We start from the raw sequence: 24,735 nt of genomic DNA, 5'->3' as shown, positions 1-24,735 counted from the left end.
TGCTTTGAATGATTGTTGGGGTGCCCTGGGCAACACTGGCCTTCATTCCTTCCTTCCCTTCTCACGTCTCTTCCAACGGCTTGCACAGCTGTTTACTGCAGCCCTGGCTACAAGCTCCGCAAGCAAATGGTGCCTCTGGGGCTAGCCAGGGGGTACTGGTTGCCAGGAGCTGAGGCAGCCTTGGAGTAAGCAAGCAAGGAAGCAAGCAAGCAGACGAGGGAGTCCAGCCAGCCAGTCCACCAGCCCTTGCTGTTGTGAATGAAGAGGAGGAGGAGTTTGGATTTGATATCCCACTTTATCACTACCCTAAGGAGTCTCAAAGCGGCTAACATTCTCCTTTCCCTTCCTCCCCCACAACAAACACTGTAAGGTGAGTGAGGCTGAGAGACTTCAGAGAAGTGTGACGAGCCCAAGGTCACCCAGCAGCTGCATGTGAAGGAGCTAGGAAGCGAACCCGGTTCACCAGATTACGAGTCCACCGCTCTTAACCCCTATACCACTGGAATGGACAGACAAGTCCCAGCCCCTGTGGGGCAGTGTGAGGAGGCACCACTCTTTGGGGCAGGGGGGCAGCTCAGAGACCACAGGCTGCAGCAGCAGATGCCTGGAGGACTCCCAAGGAGAAGGGAAAGGAGAGGAGGCTGAGGGAACACTCCACAAGGGAGGGTGTTCGAAAAAGGGCGAGAGGCTGCCAGCTCTACAGGCAAGGGGTGACGTAACTGGGCTCCTGAGCCCCACAGGGGTGCCGCAGGAAGAATGTAGGTGGTTAAGGGAGCCGTGGACTCAAAAAGGTTGAAAGCCTCTGGATTAGACAACTATTACTTGCAGTTGATTATAGAAATTGGCCGCTGGGTGTTCAAGGAACAGCCACAATATCTGCAGCCCGCCATGCAGCTTGTACAGTGGTACCTTTGGTTGTGAATGGGATCTGTTCGCAACATGAAAAGAGAGCAACCCGCAGCGGCGCGTCTGTGCACATGTAGGTTGCAATTCACTGCTTCTGCGCATGCACGTGACGTCCTTTTGCGCTTCTGCACATGTGCGAGCGGCAAAACCAGGAAGTAACCCTTTCCGGGTCGCCGCTGGACATAACCTGAAAGAACGTAACATGAAGCGGACGTAACATGAGGTATGACTGTACATTTACCTGAATGGCTTGGCGACCCTGTTGAGCATCGGCTAGTAGCTGGATGGTAAGAGTTCTGGAGTCCTGCAGAGCATCTTGGAGGTAGATAAAACTGTGGCCCACGTGACGTCCCATGCTGCATTCCCGGCAGATGGGGACAGAGCAAGTGTCACAGTAGAAGTGCAGCACCTGAAAGAGAGATGGGCCAAGGAGACATGGGTGAACAAAAGCTAGCCCAGAAGTGGGTTTTAAAAACAACGGTTAGCAATTGTCACCTGTAAGATTAGTGAACAATCACAGGGATTCCTCTGATGTCAACAATACGATGCCATCTAAGGCACTCAGATGCAGAAACTCAAGATATATAAGCTGATTGCCAAATGGCCCCGTAAACCTGGTCACCACAATGCAATGTCCAGGTGCGCCCCCTGCCCCCCGTGGTGGGAATTATTATTATTGCTGATTTCATTTCTATACTGCTTTATATTTTAAAGGGGGAAAAATCTCAAAGCCCTTTACAACACGATCAAACTTGAAATATAACTATCTAGAATAAAATGAAGTCAAGCTTCAAACTGAAAATTCAAGCTAAATACATTTCAGGTCCTTCTCTGACATTTTGCTTTCCCCCCGTTTATTTACCTACTTAATTCATAGAGCTGCCCCCCCCCCAATAGCAGAAGTACTGTAGGAAGCCAGTGTGGTGTAGTGGTTAGAGCAGGGGTCAGTAACCTAAGGCCCATGGGCCTGAAGCATTTGACCGGCCCATGAGCCGCCCCCAAACTGAGCTACTGGCGCAGCATGGCACGGGGACTTGCTTCCACGGTGCCGAAAATCGCATCTGCGCATGTGCAGATGCTGAAAATCGTGGGCATGTGCACGATCCGGCCCACAGAGGGATCTTTGCAGAACCGATCCAGCCCAGGCAAGATAAATCTTGCTGACCCCTGGGTTAGAGTGTCAGACTAGGACCTGGCAGATCAGGGTTCAAATCCCCACTCAGTTGTGAAGCACACTGGGTGACCATGAGCCAGCCACATCCTCTTAACCTACCTCACAGGGTCGTTGTAGGGATTAATTGGGGAGGGGGTGAACCATGTACTCCTTGGGAGAAAGGATATAGATTTAATAAACAGACTCTTCAGAAAGCTGGAAGGGCCAGTCAGATGGAGATGTCTATAGCCTACCTGGAATCCTGAGATCTCCGTGTGATCTCAATTGGACCCGCAAGAGTCACAAAACACACCTGGAGAATTTCTTGCACTGCTGAGATGGTGTGTGTGTGTGTGTGTGTGTGTGTGTGTGTGTGTGTGTGTGTGTAAAGGTAAAGGGACCCCTGACCATTTGGTCCAGTCGTGGCCGACTCTGGGGTTGTAGCACTCATCTCGCTTTATTGGCCGAGGGAGCCAGCATTTGTCCGCAGACAGCTTCCGCGTCATATGGCCAGCATGACTAAGCCGCTTCTGGCGAACCAGAGCAGTGCACGGAAACACCGTTTACCTTCCCGCTGGAGTGGTACCTATTTATCTACTTGCACTTTGACATGCTTTCGAACTGCAGGAACCGAGCAATGGGAGCTCACTCCATCACGGGGATTCGAACCGCCAATGTTCTGATTGGCAAGTCCTAGGCTCTGTGGTTTAACCCACCCACGTCCCTTTGTGTGTGTGTAGATCCCCCCCCCAATTTTTAAAACATTTTCTTCAACTTCTTTAAAAACTTGCAATTCTGTCATTAAAGGGGCCTACAGTGAACTTTCTCAAAACAAAGCATGAAGAGGGTTAGTTGAATTGTCCATCAGTAAATCAGAAAGCTATTTTCACATTCCATCCAGCAGAGGGAAGTAACAAGAGACCCTGTGGCATGCTAGCAAACTTTTAACAATCCATTCAAGAGAAAATGGCAAAAGCCATTCCTAGCACCATCCCTGTTCCTATTGATTCTGCCTGGAAAACACCCTCTAAGAACTCAAGTCAGGTTGAATGCATAATCCCTGAACCTATATATCAGCTTCAAATTTACCTCTTGGAAACACATGAAGTTCAAACAGCACAAATTAAGTTCAAACAATGGGTAACAGTCAATCAGCAAAGGGGATGGGCAAGTGATAACAGGATCAGACATTCCTGTGTGTCACTCTCAACATTTAAGTTCAAACAAATCCAGGTGGTCAAGATGGTTTCTTCAACACTACAGGGCCAAGAGGGATAATTTTATTGAGGGATTCATTCATCTTTATTTACACCCACTTTGCAGTCTAATCCCCATGCTTTCCCTAAATGCCTGGACCACAATCCTTTAAAATAAGAAAAACTGTGAATATTTCTGTCTAAGAAATCTCTTGTTGTGTAAAGTTCAGTACTATTCTTTTGGCAAAACATCTCTCAACAACAGGATTTATCATGGTGTTGCAGGGAGTACAGAAAAACCCTCTTCTACTAGTTTTAAAGCAGTAAGAAAGCGAAAAACTCGAGGCAGGCCAACTAGTGAGTCACATGAATATCACAATTCGCCTACTTGTTAAAAGTATCCTCCATCCCCACCCCCACCCCTTTCTACTCAAAGGGGCCATCTGAAGAGAAAATGGCGTCAATATGAGCAAGGGTTCAGCTTCAAGCTAAACCTACTATTAACCCTCTGAAACAGTTAATGCCAGAAACAAAGCTAGGTCAAAGGTCAGAGAGCAGTCCTGTCATGCAGATCCAGATGCTGCTTTCTGCAAGAATACAAGGCACAGTGTAGGAGTCATTCAGGCACACAAACTACAGAAGAGAGGGGAAAGCAATCAAAACAATTAACAGATTTTATTTTAAGAAAGCCTCCAGTCCACTAGCATATCAAGAAATGCTAGCCCAGTAACAATAGTTCTCCAACGTTTTGTTCCATGCCAAACAGGTTCCTTAAAAAAAAAGGCTTTGTATATAAAGAAAGATGTTTTTTAAAAGTCTTCAGTACAAAACTGGTTTTTCAAGTTAGCCTATGGAGACTGTGGCAGTCCTGAGCCCAGCTACTGGAAGTGTCTCAAGCAATAATTCACAGTTTCTTTCTTTCCTCTCATCACAGAAGGTGGTAATGTGTCAGGATACTGCAGGAGTGCTGGGGTGGGGGAGAAGAATTGCCCCAAATTGGCAATTTACAGATTTTGGCGTTTACCAAATTGGCTCAAACACAAGTTTTGGAGCCGTAACTGCTTTGAGGGCTGCTCTCTCACTCTGAACAAAGGCTACAATATACCACTCAACTGCTTGTTGGCAGGTGGTTCGAATGGAGTTTCTTTGCAAAGGTTGCATTTGTGCCTTTCCAAAGAAACAAAAACAAAATTGCACCGACCGCCTTCTTCAAAAGGTCCCTAAGAGCGGGCGGAATACCATGCAACGTTCTGCTTCTGGCGCAAAAGTGCATGGCAACGTTTGCCAACAAGTGCCCCAAACAAATATACGTTCATTTGTCTATAAAGTTTCCAAATTCTACAGCAAAGAAAGATGAATGGAAAGAGCACACTCAGATGAATGTAATCACTCAAGCTGTGTGTACACACTTCAGTCTTGATCTTCCATTAGCCGGTAAATGAAAATCTTTTTAGTGAGGGGAGAAAACAAATTAACTGATCCATTTCTCATTCCCTCATGGGCTTCCTCAGAATTCAACATACATTGTTTTACCCTCCTCTACCACCACCTACACCAATAAGGTAGTGGGTAGGAGATCAGCCCCCCCCTCAAATGCAACAGGAGCAAGATCAGCCCAAATCTTTCTTGCCTAAGGCTGGGGGGCCAATCCATCTACAACAGGGATCAGCAAACTTTTTCAGCAGGGGGCCGATCCACTGTCCCTAAGATCTTGTGGGGGGCCGGACTATATTTTGAAGGGGGGGAAATGAATGAATTCCTATGCCCCACAAATAACCCAGAGATGCATTTTAAATAAAAGGACACATTCTACTCATGTAAAAACACACTGATTTCCGGACCATCTGCGGGCCGGATTTAGAAGGAGATTGGGTCGGATCCGGCTCCTGGGCCTTAGTTTGCCTATCCATGCTCTACAATGATGAGCACAGACTCATGAAGCTCAGAGAATGCAATGATTTCAGATGCCAGCTATATTTAACATGATAACAATATGAAAACTTTCGCAGATCTTCAATCTGCAGGCAAAGATTTAACAAAATATACCATAAAATCGAAAGGGTACCTTTAGCGACTGCATTTCACTGGGCTCTTAACAGCTGGGTTTTCATCTTTCATAGATACCAATAGGAGGAGGGGCTGAAACAGGTTTAATTGACCATTACTCAAAGTGACTGGGGCCTATATTAATTATGTTTATGTGTGGAAATGCCAAGGCTTAATATGCCCTCAAGCATTATAAACACAAGTGCCTCTCCATTCAAAGTCCACAGACACTCTTTTGGGAAGAAATTGTGTGTGTGTGTGTGTTTTGTCAGGAAGGGGACCCTGGTAAGATGGATACAAATTCATGAGGGTATCTCAAGAGGAAGTAATATAGTTCGTATAAACAACAACCACCCCAAAATTTAAGGCAACATAATGAAGTTGAACTTGGTGCAGAATTATAATCTGAGGAATTTCAGATTATTAAAAAGTGATAAGCGTAGGTTTCAAGCTGGCCTGCAACCCTCCACACTTCTCCCGGAGTTTTCCGAGCTGAAGTGGGAGGGTTAGAAAGGTTGGCAGAAATGACAAAGCCATGTCATGCAGCGGACCTCAAGCACAGGTTGGGGTGGTGGGCAAAGAGAGGCTTGGGCTTGAGCCTTAAAAGGTAAAGGGACCCTTGACCATTAGGTCCAGTCATGGCCAACTCTGGGGTTGTGGCGCTCATCTTGCTTTATTGGCCAAGGCAGCCGGCGTACAGCTTCCAGGTCATGTGGCCAGCATGACTAAGCTGCTTCTGGTGAACCAGAGCAGCGCACGGAAACATTGTTTACCTTCCCGCCAGAGCAGTACCTATTCATCTACTTGCACTTTGACGTGCTTTCGAACTGCTAGGTTGGCAGGAGCAGGAACCGAGCAACGGGAGCTCACCCTGTCGTGGGGATTCGAAGTGCTGACCTTCTGATCGGCAACTCCTAGGCTCTGTGGTTTAACACACAGCGCCACCCGCGTCCCTGGGCTTGAGCCTTAGTTTAGGATTAATAATAAAAATTAAAATATTATAATTTTATTATTTGTGCTGCCCCTGTCCCCACCCCTATCTGCCCATCTGCCTGAGTTACATCTAGACCAGTGTTATGGGTGGCGTCAAGTTACTTTGCATGGCAAAGTGCAGGACTTAGGGCTCAGTCTATGTCAGTGTGGGCTCCACGACTAGCTGCTAGACCTGCAGAGTAAGCTGTGAGGACCATCCACCACTCATCCACCTTCACCCAGTGGCAAATGGCCAAATTAACATGGGAGATGAAGGAAAGAGAAAGAGGAAGGAAGGAAGGAAGGAAGGAAGGAAGGAAGGAAGGAAGGAAGGAAGGAAGGAAGGAAGGAAGGAAGGGTTTTCACAACTGCAATCTAGCACGAAGTTTAAGCAATGGTTGTCCAACTTGCCGCCCCTTCCCCCGAAGCAACAATCTCATCCATTCCATATGCAGGGACAAAATGCTACCACACAACTGCACAATTCGGGGATCATGTTATGAGCCAAATCCTAGCATGGCAGTGGCAGACCCGTGTGTCAGGATTGCTTCACCAGTGCCGAATACTTACAAAGCATGCATACGGTGTAGCATTTTAAAAGAATAGCATGAATGGGTGGAACTGAACCAACCCCCAATCTCCCCCCCCCCGCCTGAAATTTCATCCCAATTACTGCCCCACCCCAGGCTATTTTCTATCTAGCACAGTATCAAATGAAACCCTAAGAGGGGGTTGGGGGTTGGGGAGAGCAGGCTAGGGAGAAAACCTGGGGTGGTGTTGAAAGGCTCAGCTCCCCATCTTCTAGCAATTTAGTTTATTCTCCTCCCAAAACAGGAATTTAAGGTAACAAGGACTCAGTTGTGCTCCCCCAGCCGGGCACCCTCCAGATACAGTCCGGAACCAGAAGGCACCAGTTTGTTGTGTCTCTTATGTTTCTCTGTTGAGAATTATGATGTTTGATATATATTATACTGTTGGGAAAAGTGGAGAACAAAACTCTCCAAGGTTTAGAAGCATTTGTAAAAGAGGCAGCTGAACAGATTCTGAGGGCTCCATGAATCCAACGCTTTCATGTACCTAGCTTTTGGCTTCCTCCAGCTTCGGCTGGCCTTGGACTTTGCCAGTCATGTAGGCCCTGGTGAACTCTAGATTACTTAAATCAGGCATGTCCAAAGTCTGTTTCGGGGGCCTAATCCGGCCCCCATGGCAGTATATATCCTGGGATAAAATTGTAAAAAAAGCTCACCAACTTCAATCCTAAAAAAAGCTGAACAAGTTTGGGGTTAAATCCTTTAAAAAGCTCAAGAACTTCAATCCTAAAAAAAGTTCAACAACTTTGGGGTAAAATTGTAAAAAAAAGTTCAACAACTTTGGTCAGCCTTCACGCATGTTCACTTCATCAAATTTGGCCCTATTTGAAAAAAGGTTGGGCACCCCCCGATTTAAATGCACTCTATGTGGGGCTGCCCTTGAAGAGCATTAGGAACTTACAACAATGCAATAAGCGAGAGAGACCCTGTGTCTTATTCATGCCAGTTCAGTTTCTGGGCTCAATTAATAGTGTTGGTGCTAACCTTTAAAACTCTAAACGGCTTGGAACCTAAGGATCCCTGTCTTCCGAATATGCCTCACTCTGTATTTCAATAACCATTCAAGGACTTGCTCAAAATAGTGAGGCACACTTAGCAAACACCAGGTGTAGGGCCTTTTCTGCAGTGACCCCGAACACCTTACCAAGTGAGCTACATCAGGCTTTTTCCCTACTGCTTTTGACAGCTATTGTTAAAGAGTCATCACTGTTCCAAAAGGCATCAGGCTGAATATTTCCTCATTTTGGTATGCTGTTATTTTACCTCTGCTGGCTCCTTTGCAACTGTCATTGTGGTCTTGGTTTTTACACCAACGTTTTTATTTATGATATGGTTCTCAACTGTGGATTGCTGTATATTGTGTTGCAATGGTTCTGAACTGTTAGCAACCTTGACTTCTGAAGCACAGGTGGGATGTAAATTTTTTCAACAAACGAAGGTGGAATTCTATTTAAATATGTTGAGAATGAGAGAAAGCTAGAGCATAAAACACAGAGCAGCACAAGTTTGAAAGCCTTTTTCGTTTCGTTTCTGGAACTGCAGTATAGTTTTAAAATATTCCAAGATTATATAAGGAATATTCCAGAGGGGGACACGGCTATGCTTGTTGATGGTTATTAAGCTAAATCAAGCTCAGTTATTAAGCTTTATCGGTATTCCAAACCAGCCATAATGAAGTTCTTTTGGGAACGTCTGAAAAAGCAACATGGCACTTTTACAGGGAACTGCAAGACACAGGAAAATTGGGAGGTGAAGAGAGAATGGTTAGGGGTGCTTAAGAGCAGTTAGCATTCAAGAGAGGCACTGAATGCAAGTGAATTGATAATTTCCTTTTAAAAGGGAAACATTTCCTGATCACACACATTTTGAAAAATGTCAATGCATATACATGCACACACACACAAAATCCCAACCCCAGACACACAACAGGAACCTTCCACAAGTTTCAGAAGCTGGCGAAGAACATCACAGGGCTATTCATCTTTTATAGGCACAGTGGGCCAAAGCGTACCAGAGCAAGGTCATAAACCTGATTGCTCTAGGAAAGGGCTTTACAGTGCACTGTAAAAAAATAAAAAATAAAACATTTTACAACACCAAGAATTCCTGGGTGTCATGCTTCCCCCCTCCCCTCCCCCCCTTTTTGGTCCATTTGTTTTCAAAGAGCACCGTGGAGGATGGGCAGGGATTCGGTTAAATGTCTCCTGGGATTCCATAGAAAACCAACCAACATCTGATGAATGGCTGCTAAAGTTAAACTCTGACCTGACCGGACAATTCCTACAACCAGCTCCCCTCCCCCCAACCCCTCTCTGTTGGTCCGTTCTCCAGTAGGCCCCACCCACTGGCCTCCTCTCTCCCAAAAAGTTCCAAGTGCCAGGCAGAGTTAACAAAAGCAAAGGAATGCGGGGTTCTCCCTGCCGCAGCTTCCAGTGAAAGCAGTGATGCAAAAGGGGCTTAGGTTCTCTGGAGAGTGGACGGAGACTTGGCTTGCAGCTTATGCTCATCACCCTTTGCCTAGTTATTCAGGTATGGATCCGGGAGAGAATGTGTTTGACCGGTGACCATTAATGCCACCTGTGGGCTTGACGCTAAAATGGAGCATTGGGGGGGGGGGAGAATCTTGTAACTGTAAAGACGGAAGGGACACCCAGGGTCATCTAGTCTAACCCGCTGGCAAGGCGTGATGGATGGAGAGTGGAGAAGCTTAGCACACATGCTCTGATTATTTGCTCGTCATCACGCAAGTCAGTGTCCTTGCTCTGCTCCAACATTTGAGGGGGGCGTGGAGGGTGCTGTGGTCTAAACCACCGAGCCTCTTGGGCTTGCAGATCAGAAGGTGGGTGTGGTTCGAATCCTCGCAACGAAGTGAGCTCCCATTGCTCTGTCCCAGCTGCTGCCAGCCTAGCAGTTCGAAAGCACGCCAGTGCAAGTAGATAAACAGGTAGCTCTGTGGTGGGAAGGTAAATGGTGTTTCCATGAGCTCTGGCTTCCGTCACGGTGTTCCACTGCACCAGAAGCGGTTTAGTTATGTTGGCCACATCACCTGGAAAGCTGTCTGTGGACAAATGCCAGCTCCCTCGGTCTGTAAAGTGAGATGAGCGCTGCACCCAAAAGTTGAATTCAACTGGAATTAACCGTCCAGACGTCCTTTACCTTTACCTTACCAATATTTGCAAACCTGAGAAACTTTGGTTGCCAACAAACAGCACAGAGTAGAACCTATTCTACGGTCTACAATAAACCGCTTCTTTCAAATCTAATTTCAGCAGCGGGAAGGGACCCTGTTGATGCCGCTAAATACTTTTTTGGGTGCATGTGGAGCTACAGACATCACATTAGAAACCTCATTTAGGGGGGAAAGAATTTAGTCTTATAAAACTCAATACTCTTACCTTGCCTACAATACTGATATCCAGGTACAGTAATCATAAACCTGCCTGAGATTTACGGGTAAAGGGTGGTATACAAATTTAATCAATCAATCAATCAATCAATCAATCAATTATATTTCTCCACCAACACATGATCCCTCCCAGGGAGCTTCTATTACTGAAATGGAAGAAGACATATTGGCAAAAAAATTAAAACATTAAAACACCAGAATTGTGGTCAGTTTTTGTGAGCATAAAATGGTTTCATGAGCTATTTTTTTTGACATACAAGAGTATTAGCTTTTTTAGGGAACTGTATTCCTTGTTTATTATTTTTCTGCTATGCAGCAGTGATCTTTCCTACCCTTGAGTTGGGCGCGGAGGCAATTTTATTCTCAAGCAATTTTATTCTCGAGTCTCAGTCGTCATACATGGCGACAAGACTTCTCAGAGTGCTCACTTTCTGGCTAATTTCGAACGCTGCTTCGAATGATGGGTTTGAGGTATAACCAATGAGAATGGATTGCTCATATGTGGGGGGAGGGGAGCGCAGCCTTTTAGAAACTGGAAAATTAAGTGACTAAGGTGCTAATTATAAAGAGAATTCCCAGCCTTTCCCTACCTGACAGAATACCTCAATGTGGGGCTCACGTTATATATGCCAAGGGGCAAGAAGAATGTGAGCTGAGATAGCTTAGTTGGTAGAGCATGAGACTCTTAATCTCAGGGTTGTGGGTTCGAGCCTAATGTTGGGCAAAAGATCCCTGAATTGCAGGGGGTTGGACTAGATGGCCCTTGTGTTCCCTTCTAACTCTACAATTCTATGTAGGCATACCTTTAAAAAATAAAAAGCCTGGCCAGGGCAGATCTTCATGTATATAATGTACATTCATGTCCCAGTATCAAAAGCTCGTTGTACAAAAATTCACTTATCCAAACCTGAGGAATTAGTACCCAAACCTTGCTATGCACACCACAGGTTCAAATATCCAAAGAGCCAGGCCTGCATGTAGTACTGTAAACAAAGGCCTTAAACGAGCCTTTGCGTTTTGCTGGTCCACAGCAGCTGCTTCACCAGAAACCATGGTGGAAGGAAGGCGGAGAGATCAGACCAATATAATCAAGCTGGTTTACATTTGACCATACATCACTGGTAAGCCTCACTTCAACAGTTAATGTTAAATTATATTCAGACAGAAAACTGCCTCTGTCCTAATGAACGGTTTCAGGGTTAAGCTCCCTTTCTCCCAGGACTGCCATGTTTCTCAGATAGTCACTCAGGTAATGGTCATGGCGGAAATACAGTCCTTGTTGGCAGGCAATTAATTGATTCTTAAGGCTCGTATTTTGAAACTGGCCAAGGACTGAAAATCTGGCAACATGGGGTCTGCCCAATGACTCATTCCTCACACCACCTAAGGCTCAGGCAAAAGAGTCTTCCAATATCTTGTCCTTCTCAAGAAGAACCATAAACAAAAGGCCTTGGGCAGAGTTCTCTCCTTAGACATCTGGACGACCAATTCCTAGGAACAGAGCTAAGGCACATAGTATGGGAAGAACTCGCTCAAAAGCTCTGCTTCCAATTCACACCTTTTGCATGTCAGCTCACATTGGGAAAAGCTGTTCAGATGCGCTATAAAACACGCAGATTTTTTGGCATGTGTGTTTTCCTGCATGCATGCGAGTGCTCATCGTCTATGCTGCGCACTCTATAAGAGACAGACAAGTGTACTTTTGATGCTTCCATTGGCTCCAGCAGAGTCATCAGTCTTAAGTTTAATTCTGTCTTGCAGTTAAGACAAGTCAATTATTAACAAAACACAACTACCTGTGCTTGAAAATTGTCCTCTCTAGAGTGGAAGCCACACATTATTAGCATAAGCATGCATTCATAGAAGTGTACTTTCAGTATTTTCTAGCAAGGATCTTGCTCTGGATATATATAACTTGACTTCGTTCAGCAGAAGATAAGCCATCTAATAATTATTTAGCAAGGGAGAAGCGATACACGTATTTCTTCTCAAAATAACTGCTACATGGCTGTCCAGCACAACATACACTGCTATAGCAGCAGAATAATTAAAGAGATTAACGTTAAAGCGAGTGTGTGTTAAAGGACCAAACATCTTATACATGCACAATGTGGGAGATCAGGTAACCACTGTTTGAATTCTGTGCTACACTAGCAGACAAAAAACTAGGTTAAGCACCTTCTGTTACAAGGGGTCAGAAGAACTTGCAGGCGACTTAGATATACGGCTTTATAAAAACTTTATTCTTCCTAATTTGCAATTCGAGACCATTTTACAGTGGACACACCATTATATACTCTTTAGAACAAATAATTCAAAACTAGCAAAAGGCAGATTTGCTTTTATTTGTGCATTCTTTTGCCTGGGCACACAATTTGTTTTCCGTCTAGCAAAATATTATCACAACACTCAGGTTGTGTGTACAATTAGAAATATGCAAAATGAGGATTCAATTATTTTATTAACAGAATTCAGCAGGGAAGAACATTTCACTGTTTCGGTAACCCTGATGAGTATTTCCCTCCAACATGCAAAACCATTTTAAGTATGGCATGCTTTTTAGTTCTATTGTCCATAGCTTTGGGAGTACAATGGACTTTGACTCAAGTTATTTTTCTTTCCTTATGGAAAAAAGCTTAACATGGCTTAGAGCCCTGTCTCCACCTATATTTTAAGATACACTTTCCCTCCCCAACCCACCTCACTGGGTGGCAGCACCTTTGTGATCCTAAATCATTCAAAGACTCACTCTGTGAAAACCAACTCCAAATATTCTCCCACTTTTGTTTAGAACTGTCTGGTGTAAAAACTGAGGCTAACAGACTTGAGAGTCATGTGTACTCTCTTTCCAGTTCCTTGGGCTTTTCCCACAGCTTTAGAAGGAAGAGTCCACAGCCCTCCTTCCTCCTTGGTTCCAAACAAATACGCTTTGCTTGATTTGCAAAACCTAGAGGATCTAGTAATGTGAAAGATTTTCCGTTTTAGAAATGGCTCCCATATAGTCACAGACAGCACCGAAATATTATGATATTAAATTATAATGAAGTAGAAGGGAAATTAATTCTCAGTAAGTGTGTTCTCACCACAAGATACACTAACTTTCTTCACTCCACTTATTCTCTTATCACCGCTTTTCACACACCGGTGCTAGAAATTCAGGTACTGTATAAAAGATAGGCACCAAATGGCTCCTTAAACAAAGATTACTGTCACCAAAACAGAAAGTCTAGTTGCCATTTTGGAGCAAGACAGCTCTAATGTCTTATTTTTCAAGTGATGCACTGACCGTGATGAATTATCAGTTAAACATCTGGCTAGTTCAGATGACAACCTTGAGCTAGGTTAAGAACTTTTGAGAACTTAAAGAAGAGAAGTCACTAGGTATGTGGAAGACAGTCCGCATATATATTGCCCTATTCCTACCTCTTTGTTAATGGTGACATGGACCATTTATAATGGTAAGAATATGCTTCACAACTGTGAGCAGGGCAGTGGGATGGGGTAAGTGAAGACAAGCTACAACTATTAGCTATAACATTCACTGTGAGCATGTCAAAAAGGTCTGGGCACCATTTTCTGCCCCTGGCTGACACTCAAGGATTACTGAAATCTATGTCCTTTGAAGCCTCAAAGTATATGTTAAGGATAAACAATATGTTAAAGGCTTATACAATAAAGAGTAGAATGTTTTGAAAACTGAAGCACGGTACCAATATTTTCATTGCAAACACCAAACTACAGCGGTACCTCGGGTTAAGAACTTAATTCGTTCTGGAGGTCCGTTCTTAACCTGAAACTGTACTTAACCTGAGGTACCACTTTAGCTAATGGGGCCTCCCGCTTCTGCCGCCGCACTACTGCCGTGCGATTTCTGTTCTCATCCTGAAGTTCTTAACCCGGGGTACTATTTTTGGGTTAGCAGGGTCTGTAACTTGAAGCGTCTGTAACCCGAGGTACCACTGTAAACACGTATAAACACGTTCTGCTAAATATGTGATATTAACAATATGTCACTTATGTGAATTGCCTATTAGTTCATGCTTATCAAAATAATAATAAAAAGTGTTGCCGACACCCCCCCCCCCCCGGTGGAGAGTAGACATTCTGTTTTGGCGCCCACAACTCAGGTCCCAGAAGCCATTTGCCTCCTAGCTTTTCTATCCCAGTTTCTAACACTGGCTGAAAACAGATCCAGGGAGTCCCAGGCATGCGCCTCCAGATGATGGAGTTTTCTGGCACCATCCTGCTGCCCAGGCATCTTTACCTGGTCGCAAGAGAACAATAGTCGGGTGCAAAATGCGCCTGGCTAATTTCAAACACCTTCCACACATTAATCTCAAAATTTCTAGTAATTTTCCCTTCAGACAAACAAACCAAAACCAGAATCACCTTAGTGGTGAGGTAGTATCTTTTAACGGGATACGACCGCATGCCAACTAACATCCAACCACTAAGGTCTTCACATTTTAAAATATCATGGCAATAATGTAACCAACTGCTGCAACTAACTAGTGCTGATGCAAACTAATGCAAGTAAAGGAACTGTGAATTAAATACAGTCTTCTTTTAATAAAGTTACAGTATTAAGTGCTTTGTTTTCTTTTCTCCTGGTCTCATCACAGTGTGGAGAATTGCAGAAGAGTTCTATGCCTCCACTAAGGTCTTCTCATAAGATACAAACTATTCTTGGAGGGGAGTTTTAGAAGTGTTTCACCATGCAGCAGAAGGGGTTGTTAACTAGATACATTTTTTTAAAAATGTACCGTATTTTTCGCCCTATAGGACACACTTTTCCACCTCCAAAAATGAAGGGGGAATGTGTGTGCGTCCTATGGGGCAAATGCAGGCTCCTTGGCTTCAGCGATAGCAACGCGAAGCCTCCGAAGCCTGCTCCGGAGGCTTTGCGTTGTTTTCGCTGAAGCCAGGAGAGTCTGCTCTTTGAGGCTGGCGGTGGGGGAGCGCAGCGCTTCCCCCATCGCCAGCCCCAGAAGATGGGGGCAGCGGGAAGGCGAGTGACGCCTTCGCGCTGCTCCCCGACCCCACTTTGAGCTGCGCGCTCTTTAAAGGCTGTGCGGCTTTTGGGGGCTTTTCCTGAAGGAGGGAGAAGGGACTGACTGGCTGAGTCAGTCCCTTCTCCCTCCTGTGGGCTTTTGCGGGAGGTGGGGGAATTCCTCCACCTCCCGCAAAAGCAGGGAGAAGGTCTTGGAGTAGCGCACAGGCTGCGTGCAGCCTGTACGCTGCTCCCAGAGCTGCGGGGGGGGGGGGAATCATATTTTCCCCCCTTGATTCCCCCCCCCCCCGAAAACTTGGTGCGTCCTATGGGCCGGTGCGCCTTATAGGGCGAAAAATACGGTGTGTCACAAGATATATATGCCACTTGACTGTAATAAAACCTCAAAACATAAAGAAAAATAAACCTCTCACACAAGGTACCGCCGCAAAGTATTCTTCCGTATCTTTTCTTTACCAGTGTGGAACAAAAACAAAAAGCCTCGAAAGGGTCCTCTCCTGAGGCACACCTCAACTACCAATCCCTGTATGTACAGCTAAGGTACACATAGGTAAACTCTGCCCAAACGCTCTGTGTTTCTGCTCCACACCCATTCACCATGTCAGATGGGAAAAGCTGTTCAGATGCACTATGAAACAAGTAGCCTCTGGCATGCATGTTTCTGGCATGCGTTCTTGTGCAGAGTGCGTTCCCCCCAGTACAGTGGTACCTCTGGTTACGTACTTAAGTCGTTCCGGAGGTCCGTACTTAACCTGATGTACCACTTTAGCTAATGGGGCCTCCCGCCGCCACCACATGATTTCTGTTCTCATCCTGAGGTAAAGTTCTTAACCCGAGGTACTATTTCTGGGTTAGTGGAGTCTGTAACCCGAAGTGTCTGTAACCCGAGGTACCACTGTATTGTGCAACTGTAGCCTCCCCCTTCCTTCCTCCCTCACACACAACAGAATTGATTCAGTAGCAGGCATTACAGAATAAGAGTACAACTACCTCACAGAATAAAGCCCCAGAGCCTTCATCTTTTCTTTTCTTTTTTAAAGAGGAAAGGAAAGAACTGGCCCTGCCTCCATCGACATACCGTACTTTTCCGTCTATAATGTATTCCATCCCCATGTATTAAATTCAAATTTAAGAAAATGGGGGGAGATGGCACAGTTGAGCTTTTTTTAAAGGGGGGATTGTCAAATATCGCTCACCCACACACATCGCTAAATCCGCCTCCCATCTGCCCCATCGCTGGCAGAAGCTGCCAATCGCCCGCCCAGCTGCCGGAATGTCAGCCAATCAACACCACCCATTGACGCAGCAACCAATAACACGCTCAATAACCGCTGACAACCTCGGCAGCAACCAATCAAACGTCCACCCTATGCACTACCCATGTATAAGAACGACCCCCACTTTTTAGCATGATTTTTAAAGGAAAAAACATAGCCTTATACATGGAAAAGTACGGTAAACTGCAACCAGAGTACACAAACATTGTGACAATCCACAATAACTATATATTATGATTTCCCCCCATTCATTTCCCCTCTATTTACACTTAATAAAATATGTAATGTTGCCACAACTCTTCTTTATCCATGTTACAGTGGTACCTTGGATTAAATACTTAATTTGCTCTGGAGATCCGTTCTTAACCAGGAACTGTTCTTAACCTGAAGCACCACTTTAGCTAATGGGGCCTCCTGCTGCTGACACGCCACCGGAGCACAATTTCTCTTCTCATCCTGAAGCAAACCTCTTAACCCGAGGTACCACTCTATAGGAAATCTCTCTCTCTCTCTCACCCCCCCAAAAAAAAATATATGTAGATTGCTCTTCCTCAGCAATCTTCTTCCTAACACACACACTTAGAATTCAGGAGCAGGTTTCCTCCTCTATAGTTTATTTCTACAGCCACTGAATTACAACATATATAAAGTCACAATTCTTCCATCCAGCCTTATGGGTCAGAAGTCCAGTAAAAACCAAATTCAAACGATAACCAGTATCACCCACACAACATTTTCAAGTGAAATAGCCCTGCTCTGGCATGGAACAAATGGGATTCTCTGCATCAGCAAAGTCCCACTCGATAAGATTATTACCCCCAAGACAATCCGTTTTTGGACATTTCACATCCCCCTATGGTGGCAAGCGGTCTTGCTCCCATTAAGATCTTGCCTGCAATTACGTATTAAGTAAGTGTCCCAAATGTCACATACCCAAGCAAAACAATCATGCCTAAGCACATGCTTACCCTGAGGCTTTCAGTACAGTAGTCAAGATGTCTATAATATGCACAACCTCCAAGCTGGGATGCAGCATGCCTTAAAATTAACGGCTGCTGGGAACAGAGAGGGAGAGGGGCTGCTACTGCCCTTGTATCCTGCATGTGGGCTTTCCATTTGTATATAGTTGGCCACTGTGTGGAACAGAATGCTAGACTGGCCTTTGGGCTGATCCGACAAGGCTCAGTTGTGTGGTTTTGAGCTAAAAAGAGAATTTCCCTTCTTACACCTACCTAGCCACACACAACTCTGGTTTTCTATGCCCTTTGAATTTCCATCCCTTCAGCAGCTAGATTAACAAATATTCTCTTTCTCTCTTTATTCAAAGTTACTTATAGAGTGGAAAGCAGCACATTCTCATCTCTGAAAGACAATGTTCAAAACTCCCATTGTTCTGGGCGCATTATGCGACATGGAATTTCATAACTGTGCCTAAGATTTCAGGTTAAAACTTCAAAGTGGAAGGAAAGAAAGCAGGGCCATCTTTCTGCCTCCCCACTTCCAGCTACTCTTTGAAGACTGGAGAAGAGACCCTCTTAAGAATATTAGAGGGGTGGGCAGGGAAAGGACTGGACCATGTGAAAAATGAACATAATGTTTTAGCTGCAGTTCATTCATTTTCAGCTTTGTATTCTTGTCATATTTAAAAAGCACCTAGACATTCCGTCGTTGTGCCCATAAACTCAGTTTAAGGTCAACATTTAAGCTCCTAGCTTTTCATATCTCTGTTTCTAACACTGCTGAAAGCTAAGCTTCCCTTAGTTTAGGGGGAACTAAGCAGTAATAAAAGCATCGAATTTGCATTTATCACTCAAGAGTTTAGGGAGGGAAATTCATAAGGGGGTGGTATCCATATTTTAATTTAAAATAACTGTGCCTTTTTTTTATTACTTTGTCTTGCTTCATTGAGAATTTAGTTACGTGATCAGCAGAAGGTAAAGAATACCAGTAATATAGAGATTTATATACAATAACACTATGGTGGGTAGCTTCTTTTTGATGTACACTTCCAGGATTTCTACCTTGGGGGTCTTCTGGAATTGTGTCCGAGGAAGGGGCATGGTGCTACATGTGTTACCCCACCCGTGCACAATCTGGGTCCATGTCTTCAGGTGCAATGTGGGGAATTTTGGGGTGGAGCAACTGAGCAGGCACACACAGTGCCTAAATAGGGCTTAAGGGTGAGGATAAAGGTAAAGGGACCCCTGGATGGTTAAGTCCAGTCAAAGGCGACTATGGGGTTGTGGCACTCATTTCACTTTCAGGCAGAGGGAGCCGGCCTTTGTCCACAGGCAGCTTTCCAGGTCATGTGGCTAGCATGACTAAACCACGACAGAACACCGTGACAGAAACCAAAGCACATAGGAAACACCATTTACCTTCCCACCACAGCAGTACCTATTTATCTACTTGCACTGGCATGCTTTCAAATTGTTAGGTTGGCAGGAGCTGAGACAGAGCAATGGGAGCTCACCCGTTGCGGGGATCCAAACTGCCGACCTTCTGATTGGCAAGCCCCAGAGGCTCAGTGGTTTAGACCACAGTACCACCCGCGTCCCATAAGGACTAAGACGATGTGTGGAAGGGGAGAATGCTGCTTCTTTAAAATTGGATTAATTAGAGAGCATAATCAGGACATTTCGAGAATATGTTCCGGCTTGCTAGTAACCTTAGACCTTTGTCGCTGTGGTGGTTGTTGCGGTGAACATTGTGTGTATAAAGTGCCACGATTCTCTCTCAGCTAGCAAGTGGTCTGGAAAAGCCCGCCACTGCATATTTCTGAAGATAAGCTGGTGTGGAGCCCTTTTGACTGCCCACGGTAGGAATCTGGATAATAAGTAATTTGAACAATGCCAGCAAGCTCAAGAAACAGTCAGCAAAAGATGGTGGATTAATTTGGGAGATGTGATAGTACAAGATCTCTGAAGATATTCTAAGGAAAGTAGTGTCTGTAACTTTCATATGAGTGGCGCACATGCCATATATTTAAATCACAAGTTGTCGTCGTCATCCCCAGAGAATCATGGGAACTGCAGTTTGTTAAGGCTGTATAGCACCATAGCTCTGTGAGAGGCAAACTACAGTTCCCAGGATTATTTGGAGGCGCGTAGTGTGTGTATGATGTGGGATGTGAGTGGCGCTGTGGGTTAAACCACAGAGCCTAGGACTTGCCGATCAGATGGTCGGCAGTTCGAATCCCCGCGATGGGGTGAGCTCCCGTTGCTCAGTCCCTGCTCCTGCCAACCTAGCAGTTTGATGTGCTTTCAATTAGATATGCAAGATGTGCAAGTAGATAAATAGGTACTGCTCTGGTGGGAAGGTAAACGGCGTTTCTGTGCGCTGCTCTGGTTCGCCAGAAGTGGCTTAGTCATGCTGGCCACATGACCCAGAAACTGTACGCCGGCTCCGTCGGCCAATAAAGCGAGATGAGCGCCGCAACCCCAGAGTCGGGCATGACTGGATCTATTGGTCAGGGGTCCCTTTACCTTTACAGTGTGTATGAAGGCAAGCTGGCTGGCAGGAGCTGCTGACCCTTGCCTGAGCTGACCCTTGCCTGAGCAACCAAGTCCTCTCGAGCTCTTGCATGTTCCCGCACCCTTGTTTCCAACCTTGACTCTGGTTTTTGGTTTGTCCTTTGATCCTAAGGGGCTCTTTGGTCTTGGCTCCCCACAGTTGCTGCCCACAACCCAGGCCCCAATGCTGTGTGACCCATAACTGCAGAAAGACAGAGCCACGACAACTTCCATTTATCTCTTACTCTTTTTCATTCATTAATCAGAGCATCAAGGTGCTGACATAATGCACAAATTACAAATGAATACAATCCAAGGCACCATTCAAAACACAGAGATACAATTAAGAACGAAGCTCGATAAGTAATCTGAGGCTGAAAGATAGGGATTGGCCCAATCTTCCTACCTTATGTGTTTGTCGCGAACTGGGGAAAATTTTGTACATAACCACCGTGGGATAAAAGTGTAATAACTAACATTTCATTCAGTAGAAAACCTCTCTCTCACTTTCCTTGAAGAGCTTCTATTTGAAAGTGAAGTGATTTGTTGGAAAATTTAAAATGGGAAACGTGGATGCTTTGGTTGCAAGTTTCATCCTGCCCGGAAGAAAACACTTAAAATCTCAAAATTAAATTTAAAAAACCCAGATTGTCTAGGAGTACCCAGTATCTGTGATCATTAGGTCAAGACTGCCTAGTCACGAGTTTTGTATATTGCATCAAGACCGTGTGTTTATTATTGCTATCTATTCATCCCTAGTGAACAAAAACACAGAACACCCAATCTGTTTGTCCCTTTCAAGTTTAAAGGTTTTTCTGGCATGGGGTGGGGCATCTTTAATTTAGTAACAAGCCTCGAGGTGCAAGATACATCTGGAAAGAAACAAAAGCCCAGGGCCCAGCAGTACTGGGAAATTAAACATTGGGTCATATTCAAACGGACTAGGAAGTCAAAGGTCAAGGCAGCATTAAATCATTAGTTTCCCAGCTGCCACCATGGCGTGGTGTTGACCTTTGATTTTGCAAGAAGTGGCCCATGCAATTTTCTGGTGGCAATCTGGCAAGAGTTGAATTTTCTACTCACACCATAGCATTTCCTGCTGTGGAGTAACAATTCAAACATCCAAAAACATGCAAGCACTAATAATTCCTAGAGGATTAAATTAAATTTGTTAACTTTTGAATTTGTCAATAAAATATATTGATAATTATGTTATTGCTGGTTTACAAAACACACACACAGCTGAATTTGTTGGTAGACCACTGGAATTGTGGAAGTGGGGCATCACTGCTAGTTCAGCAGCAAGAGACATTTGAGTTCTGAAGCTATGAACTTCATATGTTGAGTTCCACTTTGTACAATATATGAACTATATGCAGCAGGTTGCCTGAACCGAGCTCAAAATAGATCAAGCCAGAACACTGTTATTCAAAATGCCTTCAGGGCCAGTTATACATTTCTCCCCACTAACTAAGATAAAGCTCTTCAAATGGAAAATAATATACGCAAGATTTATTTAAAATCATGCTAGATTGCAACAATTTTCAAAGAGTTTAATCCCTCTGTGTCTTGCTAAATAGCAATGTTGCTTTCCCAGATTTGCCTCTTATCATCAATAGCGACAGGCAGCGTATCTTGGTGTCAACCGAGCAAAAACGCAATTTTTAAAATATTGAGATGTTTCAGATGAGAATTATTCAACATCGAAATTTAAGGGAAGCAACCTCTGAGAAGCAATTCAAACATTTGGGAAGCAAAAGGTGAGGCAGAGTGGCCAAAAAGTACTTCGCTACAAATATCTGAGGTAGAAAATGAAGGGTCTTAAATAATTTCTCTAGCCCCATCCACAAAGGGAAAGCAGGCAGCAAGCCGGAGTACTAAACAACAATGATCAATGCAACAGCTAGAAAAGGGAGCAGAAGGTCAAAGGAAATGATTAATTCTGTGTAGATCATCAACAGGATGGGTCCTGGACTGGCTCACAACACCCAACTACCCTAATAAGTGCATCTGTTGACCGTCTTGGGAATACAAGACTGTGTTAGAGAGGACTCCCCCCCCCCCCGCCACACAAACTACACTCACTCACGAGGGCCAGGTCCCATTTTGTTTCAGTAAGTAAAAAGTAAAATATTCCAGGATTAGGTCTTACAATTTAACCAACACCAGTACTCATTCATTAAAATAATTCTTGAACTCATGGAGCCCATCATTGTCCTATTTGAGCTCTCATTTTACACATATCTTACTGCACTCCTGAACGTCTAACATTAGAATAACATGCCCTTGCTTTTCACAGCTTCTTGTTTGAATATCCATTGCTGAGAGGAGAGTCAGACTGTGCTGGCCCTGAAAGTTCCATTTTTTTTAAGGTTTCTAATGTTGGGTGTCGTCCCTCTTCTGTTGCCCATTTTCTTAGAGATGCACATATACTGTTTAGCTATACGCTGTGATTATCGTACGCTGTTGGTTTTCGTAGTGGGGAGATTTAAAAAGCACACACAACTGGATCAAGCTAAGAATGTCACCTGACTTCTCCAAACAAGTTTCTCTGCTAATGTAATGAAGCATAATCTTGAAAACCAATAGCCTATGTTAAGATCTCTCTCTAGTATCTAGCAATTCTTAACCTAGCTTCAGATAACATGAATGCAATTTTTAGCACAAAGATCTGCAGCTTTACAAAACACACTTTTTGGGGGACAAATTTAAAGTCGGATTTATTGCTTTGGGCTTATCAGCACTCATTCCTCATTAAGGCAAAACACCTATGTTCTACTTGTAACCACTACTTCCACAGTGTAGTCAAATTTGATTATGATTCAGCCACCGTATGGCTGTGCTGCAACTAAAGGTATCTTTGACCCACAGCAACTCTTAGCTAATAATGGTTTGCCTAGCAACCAACCCTACTAGGGGGGAAAAAAGATGTATAAACTAAGAACTGCTAGAGGTAAAAAAAAAAAGGGGGGCGGGAGAGGACAAATTACTTTTTGGTTGGCTATGTTCTGCATTATTAACATAAACAGTGAAATCATACCAATCTCCACCTGCCCCCTGGACTTATAAATGCCTGTGGATAATAATAATAATAAAGTAGAAATACATGCAGAGCTTCATGAACTAAGGTTTGCTGGAAATGCTGCTCATCTCCCTGGAAAATAAGGGATAATCCATGTCATAGCTGTCAACATTTCCCTTTTCTTGTGAGGAATCCTATTTGGAATAAGAGAATTTCCCTTAAAAAAGGGAAAACGTTGACAGCTATGATCCATGTCAATGGGTTGTTTTATAGCCTTGCTATAATTTCTATTATACAAAAAATCAGGAATGTATTACTGATGTCTCTGGCCCCCCTCTTTGTCTCTGCTTCAATGTTTCATGAACATTTTCTGTGGTTTTGTTATACACTTGATTCTGCATTTTTAATTAAAAAATAGTAGCAAAAATTGTTTCCTTAGCTTTATTCAAAGCAACCTCCTAACTCAGAAAGGGCCAATTCATATGTGCGCTGCCAAGCAAGTGGCCAGGTAGTTATTTAATTTTAAGCCGTGTGCATCTGAATACATGGGCACACTGAACTCTAAGGGCGCCAGAAGCATCTTTGGGATGCAGGAAGGAGCTACAGGAAGAGGCCCTTCTCTGTGGCTGTGCCCAAACGCTGGAATTCCCTTCACCTGAAAGCTTGTTTGGCACCCTCTCGACCTTCCATTGTCTGAACAAGATATTTTTGTTGCAGCAGACATTGGGCCTGTTGGGTTGAGTGGTTTTAATAGGCCAATTTCCTGCTTAGGTGTTTTATAAGCAACTCTGTGGCTGTTGAAAGCTTTACAGTAGCAATTTTTGATGCTATTTTTGAAATAGAATAAGAGACCTCTCAAAAGCACACTCAAGAGCTGTTGCTGCTGCTGAAACTGACGACTGATCAAGATAGTACATATGAGCCATTTTGTGGAACGTGGGGACTTGTGACAATATTTGTCACATTAAAATGTAAAAACATAACAAATATACCATGTAGCATTCAATACAATTACTGGATTGAAGATAAGTTGCTAAATTAGAGTTTGTACAAGTTTCCTATGAAATATTTAGTATGGATTGTTACAATACTGTATGTGTATTCATGTATGAAACAGTTGTGTATATTTGCAGCATGGCAAGTATTTTTAAAGTGTTCCTTTGTGTTTTTGGTGAAAATTTGTGTTAAGCCACCTTGAGCCTTCTGGCCACAATGGAAGGGTGTGGAGTGAAGATTTTCTAAATAAATGGCCATGCAGAGAAACAGTGTTAAGCATTGGTGTTCAGAGACCCTGCCATTTCTGTGATCGTGGCTGCACATGGCATATGGTCATGTACCCATACACACAATAATTCTGTTGGTTAATATATTAGCCCCAGCATTCTCTTTGAGTAGATCCCAACCATTTTTAATAGAAAAGTCAGTAAAACATTTGGATTGCTTCCGAACACAGGCCAGAACTCCAGCAAAAAGCAAGGTAAGCCACTGTACTGTGGGAGTTCACTGTACAGTGGTACCTCAGATTAAGTACTTAATTCATTCCGGAGGTCTGTTCTTAACCTGAAGCACCACTTTAGCTAATGGGGCCTCCTGCTGCTGCCGTGCCACCGGAGCACGATTACTGTTCTCATCCTGAAGCAAAGT

The 24,735-nt window shown here is 44.2% G+C and overlaps 1 protein-coding gene across 1 annotated transcript in view; it reads right to left on the bottom strand.

The window, feature by feature from the left end:
• The window catches only part of TRIM71 (tripartite motif containing 71), a 52,399-nt gene that overhangs the window by 14,481 nt on the left and 13,183 nt on the right, over positions 1-24,735 (bottom strand). Inside the window, exon 2 of the mRNA XM_081883191.1 lies at positions 1,148-1,315. Coding sequence (XP_081739317.1) covers positions 1,148-1,315 — 168 coding nt within the window. The remainder of the gene's footprint in view (positions 1-1,147; positions 1,316-24,735) is intronic.

The sequence above is a fragment of the Podarcis melisellensis genome, assembly GCF_964234715.1.
Source record: "Podarcis melisellensis genome assembly, chromosome: 12".
NCBI classification, from domain to species: Eukaryota; Metazoa; Chordata; class Lepidosauria; order Squamata; family Lacertidae; genus Podarcis; species Podarcis melisellensis.
Note: the sequence above shows the minus strand (reverse complement) of the source record. Positions and strands in the feature narration are given on the sequence as shown.